This window comes from Salmo trutta, chromosome 15 (assembly GCF_901001165.1).
Source record: "Salmo trutta chromosome 15, fSalTru1.1, whole genome shotgun sequence".
In the NCBI taxonomy this organism is placed as follows: Eukaryota; Metazoa; Chordata; class Actinopteri; order Salmoniformes; family Salmonidae; genus Salmo; species Salmo trutta.
The window spans coordinates 32,701,355-32,708,718 of NC_042971.1; the positions used below are offsets into that span (position 1 = coordinate 32,701,355).

The window sequence follows — 7,364 nt, forward strand, 5'->3', positions numbered from 1 at the left end:
AGGGAGTATTATACGCTTGTGTGAATTGGAAATGTTTTTTTGCATATCCCAACTCCCCGCGACACCCTAGGAGAGTGGGGTCACGGCCATGGTCAGCATTTATCAACGGCGACCCTGGAGCATTTTTGGTTAAACGCTTTGCTCAAGGGCACAGACAGATTTTTCACCTTGTCGGCTCAGGCTTTGAAACAAGCAAATTTTAGGCTACTGGTCCAACGCTCTAACTGCTAGGCTACTTACAGCCTCTGTAAGAGCTTATGCTATGACTAAAATGTCAATGTAAACAATTAACTGCTGGGTGCGATCAAAAGCAGACAATCTCACAACAACATACTACTTAAATGAGAAAAGCCAGAATTGGAGAAACAATCCCGCAAATATGATACATTATTTATTTACAACATATCAAATCACAAACAGTAAGTTTCCCTAGAGTGCGTGGATAATGGTACGACTCTTGAGCTGTTCAACGTACTCCTTGGCCTGGTCGAAGCCAGTCTTCTGCTCTGCCTTCGGTGGAAGCCCCTCCACCAGCTTGACAAAGTAGTGGCAGTGCACTTTATCCATGATCCCAAACATTCCTCTGCCATGGTAACGGATACGTTTCAGGTACTTCCCCTTGTTGGAGAATGATTCCGCTGAAGTGAGGGAGAAGGGGATAAAGAGTGCGTGAAAGAGTGTGCGTGACAGACATATAGAACACTGACACATTTCTCATTCTGGAATTGCATTTGAATGTCAAACACATCAGAATAAAGATATTTCTGTTTCCATTTGTTTATCTATAATAACCTCTGAATTACATTTGAATAAATCATACCCAGCCTCTGAAGTGAAAAAAAAGTATGTATTTTCAGGCATCTAAAATGACATCCCCATTGTGATTTTTCAATAAATTTCCATTGCCTTTTCCATTTGAAACAGTCAGGACGTGATTAGAATGCACCATACACCCTTTGATGATCACCATCACTTTATTCTAACCTTGTTAAAACAATTTACATTCAGGAATTCAATTCATGCTATTTAGGACACGCATGGGCAATTTCTGTCATACATTTTATTGTCAGAGGATTCTAACAAGATGTTGTTATGTGTATGAAGTTGTGTAGTAGAGACTATCTGCACCTTAAAGATTATTTTACATTTTAGTCATTTTAGCAGACGCTCTTATCCAGAGCGACTTACAGTAGTGAATAAATACATTTCTTCCCCCCCCCGTACTGACTAGTATCCACACATCCAACCCTCACACAAAACAGTCAACACTGCTGTTCTATGATATACCATTTATTCTACTATGTGACCGAGACACTGCCCACATATTTGTAAATAGAGTCTATTATTACTATGCATACTACCTCTTTTACCCGACTCTTCATTATTATTAATATTGATTAACGTAGTGCATTAAGGGGGCTAGCACACAAGCATTTTGCTGCGCCTTTTATACCTGCTGTGAACTGTGTATGAGACGAATACAATTTGATGTGTAAGATTTCAAGAAGATGTACGACAGTTGACACTTACCAACATATAAATTGGACTTGTATTCCACGTTGTGATTCCTGACTGCCATCTCCTGGGCTTCCAAGAGAACCTTAGAAATACAACAACGTATCACATCATGAAAGGAAGACAGCGGCCAAACACTGACAAGTCATACGAGTGTATTTTGTCAGTATAACTATTGGACATGAGCACATCAGACAGGTCACCCGTGATACAAATCAGTATTCGACGTCCATCCATGTCTGAGGACATCGGGAGATGACGTGGAAACAAGGCCACTAGGGACAACAGCGAGCTCCGTTACCTTCAAGTAGGTTTCGGTTTTGCTAGGGCGTTGTTGACGGGGATGGCAGATGGGCGCAAGCATCTGCCACTGGTTGAAAAGGTAAGCATCTGCCTCTGGTTCAAAAGGGTGCATGTTCAAATCCAGTGCTAGTTATTTTTGATATTCTTTTAAGCCTAGGCATCAAATGCCTAACCTTAAATTTGTAGTTAATTCCTAAACTTAACCTTCAACACTTTGAAATTTGACGTTTGAGAAACATGAATGGATGTCTAACTCTGATTTGAGTCTGTGAGAGCTTGTTGCATCACAAGCCTAAAGCAAATGTTGCATTGTTTTCCAAAACTAGTTAAAGCATGCTGTAGAAAGTCAAGGATAAAACATACCTCTTTCATAATCTTTGCCCCCTTTTTGTCATTGAACTCAAGCTGTGCAATGGCATCGTCAATGGTCATTCCTCTGATCTGTTGGAGGAATACAGAAGTCAACCAATAGCGGACGCATAAAAATGGCAGGCCCCATGCACTTACCACAAATGCCTTGTTGGCCAAGTTCGCCTTACTGTGTGTACATTGCTCTCCGTTACTCTTTTTGTATTCTCGTCAGCACAGTATACATGATCCCAATTTTACCTCCAAGACACTGACAATTTGAAAAACGAAAAAGAGTAGAATGTGCTGATTTACTGGTGCATTGAACCATGTTGCACGCTATAGTTTAAAAACTCTGATAGTGCTAAAACAATGTCATATCTAAATTGACATCTTTATGCACCTTTGGCATAATACTTTATCATTTTAAAAACGGTTCAATGCACCTGTTTTTATCTCAATACCAAATCATCTGATTAACAATTAAGTACCTTACTGTGATCGTTTTAAATTAAAATGGTACAAAAATAAATGATGTTCTTAGCAAAGAGCAATTTCTCAAGCAACAATTTTGGTAGGACTGTTGGAGTGGTCTGAGTTGGGAGGGAAACTAGCCGTTATTGGCAGAGAGGTTTGAAACTCTTTCTTATTGGTCTATTAACTAATTTACCGTGAGGTCACCAGGCAGGCCAAAACTCCATCCCATCAAAACAGGCTAAAATTTCAGGCGGCCTTTTCAAAAAGCGCATTCAATTTCCCAGTATTACGCCAACCTCAGTGTGGAAATATATATAAAACACAGGAAAACAATGTTTTTGACTGCATTTAACAAAATAGCATACTTAAAAGGACAGCCTACAAGGCTGTCAGAGGTCAGCCTTACATTATATTGTTATGACAACCAATCTATGGGACAGGCACAAGGAAAGCACTGGACAACAACCCACTAGGAAAGTGAAAGCAGGGAAGGCCATAGCTGTGTATATGAAAATGCTATCCCTCTTGGACAACATTGTAGCGTAAAAATTCATCACATGCGCGTCACGAATCTTGAATAAAATTCTATTTGAAATTACTTGACATTTTTTGCAGGGCATTGGACCTTAGCGCCAACCATTGGGAATTTGAGCCTAAATATCCACAGGAAAGCATTATTCAAGGCTTTTAACCCCCCCCCCCAAAAAAAAAATATGAAAAGCCGATAAATACAATTGTTGCCAGCCAAATTGACCGGGAGAAAAAAAAAATATCTATTTTTTTTTTTTAAACAAAAAAAAACAATCCAATTGCAAAATAATACTTTTTTCATTGATGGAAAGACCAGTCCACGGAAATACATATGGCCGTAATGCTTATCGGTCTATAGCTTAATTAGCATAATTGTGGAATTAAATTGCCGCATGTGTATTTACGTTAGGCATGTATTTTATTTATCACACGCACAGCATACAGAGAGCCTATTTTGAGCAAAATACCACCTCAGACAGCATTAGAGCTGCTGCAGCGCTTCAGCCCATTGCTGCTGGAGTGCAACATGTGCTTTTATAAGACCAGTCACTGTGCAATATTTCTAAAATGCAATTGTGTGTTAAACTTGGATGGCCACAATTAAAATGAGTTACCATTTTTTTTTTTTTATTAAAATTGGAAGTGCCACTGCCATTAGACATTCAAGTGCATAGGGAACAGTAGACAAACTATAAGAGATGCTCAGTAATTTCCTCCATATATAGCACATTCAGGAATGTATTCAGACCCCTTCCCCTTTTCCACATTTTGTTACAGCTGAACTCTAAAATGGATTAAAAAAAAACACTCAATCTATACACAATACTTAATCAAACAAACTGGGTAAGAATCATTTGCAAATGTATTAAAAATAAAACAGACACCTTATTTAAGTGTTCAGACCCTTCGCTATGAGATTTGAAATTGAGCTCAGGTGCATCCTGTTTCCATTGATCATCCTTCGACAACTTGATTACAGCATTGAAGGTCCCCAAGAACATAGTGGCCTCCATCATTCTTAAAATGGAAGAAGTTTGGAACCACCAAGTCTCTTCCTAGAGCTGGCCGCCGGGTGAAAATGCGCAATCAGGGGAGAAGGGCCTTGGTCGGGAAGGTGACCAAGAACCCGATGGTCACTGACAGAGCTCCAGAGTTTCTCTGTAGAGATGGGAGAACCTTCCAGAAGGACAACCATCTCTGCAGCACTCCACCAATCAGGCCTTTTATGGTAGAGTGGATAGATGGAAGTCACTCAGTAAAAGGAACATGACAGCCCGCTTGGAGTTTGCCAAAAGGCACCTAAAGGACTCTCCGACCATGAGAAACAACATTCTCTGGTCTGATGAAACCAAGATTGAACTCTTTAGCCTGAATAAGCAGCACATCTGGAAGAAACCTGGCACCATCCCTACTGTGAAGCATGGTGGTGCCAGCATCATGCTGTGGGGATGTTTTTCAGTGCGTTTTAGTCAGGTTTGAGGGAAAGATGAACGGAGCCAAGTCCAGATTCATGAAAATCTGCTCAGGACCTCAGACTGAATAACGACCCTAAGCACACAGCCAAGACAACGCAGGATTAGTATCGGAACAAGTCTCTGAATGTGCTTGAGCGGCCCAGCCAGAGCCCGGACTTGAACCTGATCGAACATCTCTGGAGACCTGAAAATAGCTGTGCAGCAACGCTCCCCATAAAACCTGAGAGCTTGAGAGGATCTGCAGAGAAGAATGGGATAAAAAAATAAATCCTCAAATACAGGTGTCCAAGCTTGTAGCGTCATACCCAAGAAGACTCAGGGCTGTAGTCGCTGCCAAAAGGTACTTTAACAAAGTACTAAGTAAAGGGTCTGAATACTTATGTAAGTGTTTTTTATAAATTACTGTTTAGTGATTACTGATCAATTCATGTATACATTTATAATTAGCAGATTGTTATCCATTTTAAAACCTTTTTATTTATGTATTGTACATTCCAACCACACCATTTCTTTGTATTTTGTTTTCTGTATTGCTGTCCATCACTTGATTTCTTTGGTTCAAATAAACTTTAATTGACCAGAAGCCAAAGGCACAATCCAAGTCATATTAGCAACACATCCTAGTTGTTGCATCTTTAGATTCCCCCTCCTCCAAAGTTATTAGCCGAGATATTAGACAGTATAAGTTAATATAGCCCAATAAAGAGTTCCAAACCCCTCTGCCAATAACAGCTTGTTTTCAGATTACATATCCCTCCCCAGTCAGACCACACCCAGTCATAGCTAAATTATTGCGTGAGAAATTATTTTTTGCACAAAAAAAAAAGTTTCAGATTATTTTAATGTTAAACTATTACAGTAAGGTCCTTAACTGAAATTAGAGAAATTATTTTATAGAGAAAACGGCTTCATTTGGGCCTTTAAAAACAGACTTTTCAAACGTGGGTCTGCTGCATATGCCTGAAATCACATCCTCACTGCTCCACCTTATGTCATAATAAAAGTCCTGCATGTGTGCAAGCACATTTAATTAAATTGATTGGTGCATGCGTGGCAAAAAATAAAAAAATAAATTTAAAAAAAAAGGGGCAATGCTCTCCTTTACAAGACCTTAGTAAACCAGGGATCTCTTTACAAGAAGCAAAAGTCCAGAAAAGAGTGAGGAGAGTCATGGTGAACTCTTCATGTTTCAAAGAGGGACAAGATTACGTAAAGAAAGTACATTTATGAGATTTTGAATGTAGCATCGAAAGAGTGAGAATACGCAGTAAAATCTGTTATGTCTAGGGCTATCTGGAAGGTGTTCAACATGTTGCTTTTACATTCAAACCTTGAGACACCCACCATATTTGCTAAATACCACATCTTGTCCTTGCTGTACTTGATTTGCCTCCTGCAGTGGTGCACCTCCTGTGAAATAAATATATTGGTCTGTATTTAGTATATCGCAACAACTGAAAACCACTTAGTTAACAATAAAATGGTCAGATATGGAATGATTTCCATGGGAATAAAGGTTTTATTTAACCATAACTACTGTATGTATCATTTGGTTGTTGGAACTCACTGCAGGTCTTCGTGCTTCATCAGGCTGCTGTGGTGGGAACATTTGCAGGTTCTTCCTGTCCCAGTTCTTGTTGACATCTAATGAGGCGCTGGTGTGGATGCAGGAGAGCTTCTGGGTTTTACCAAAGGCAAATAGCCTGGGTAGAGAAGAGAACTTCGCTAAGAAGCTAACGTTAGCTAGCTAACGTTTGATAAGTTATAGACAGAAAGAGGCACAATAAAAATAAAATCTGGCATATACTTGTAATAGGTACAATTATGAAAGTTGTAAGCACATGTATAATAACTGCTTGATTTGTCCTTTACTGAAATTACAGCGCTGTTAGCTCGTGTGCTGGTTCTCCTTACCTTGAGCGTATCTGCCCAGCAACACTCCTGAGTAGTGTGAATCCTATGAAAACATAACCCATGTTAAGTTCATTCTAAACCACACTTTAGAAGAGGTAGAGAATGAATTAGACACTGGCATTTCAAGTACAATACTATTAAACTTACCACCGCCTACCATTACGGAGGTCGCCATGTTGAATGTATGACGTCGTCCACAACTTCTGCTTTACGGCAAGTGCACAGTCTCGACTGTCGTCGCTACTTACCACAACCACACATTCATAAACCCCGCCTATTTCTAAAATGTATCTTCTTAAAATCTTATTTTAAACGTAACCTTAACACACTGCTAAACTTATGACTAACCCTAACTTTAAGTTACAACTAATAAGCATTTTTCTGGTTTTATCATTTTTTTGGTCTAAGGTAACTAGTGGAAACGCAAAGATACTGGTGCTCCTTCTCAGGGCTCCGTCGCCGATCTTCTTCTTGAAATTTGTATTGGCAGATCGCAACCAACTAAAAGGTGCATACACCGTCATCTACTGTACTGGAGTGCGTGGCCGGTGATGGCCTCCCTATTAATATATGTATCTTATTTGGCCCTATGTTTCCGCCTACTGTTCTGGAGTGTGAATTCATGACACTTTATGACACAAAATGGGAAGGGACAAAGGACTGGAAAAGGAGGCAAAATTGCCCTACCAACACCCGTTAAAACCTCGTCACTAACACACCTTGTAACTCTTCTGCAGTAAAATCTCGTACACCCAAGTATTTCTCTGTAGCTAGCTAAACATCTATTATTTCTATTATTTC

The 7,364-nt window shown here is 39.6% G+C and overlaps 1 protein-coding gene across 1 annotated transcript; it reads right to left on the reverse strand.

Annotated features, from left to right (window-relative positions):
* Positions 1-369: 369 nt before the first annotated feature.
* On the reverse strand, positions 370-7,047 carry LOC115148829 (39S ribosomal protein L22, mitochondrial). The gene is made up of 7 exons (XM_029691087.1): positions 6,711-7,047; positions 6,564-6,606; positions 6,217-6,352; positions 5,994-6,059; positions 2,182-2,259; positions 1,531-1,600; positions 370-638 (listed from the first exon to the last, which is right to left on the reverse strand). The coding sequence occupies exons 1-7, from the start codon at positions 6,736-6,738 to the stop codon at positions 430-432; spliced, it is 630 nt and encodes a 209-aa protein (XP_029546947.1). The 5' UTR covers positions 6,739-7,047; the 3' UTR covers positions 370-429.
* Positions 7,048-7,364: the final 317 nt, after the last annotated feature.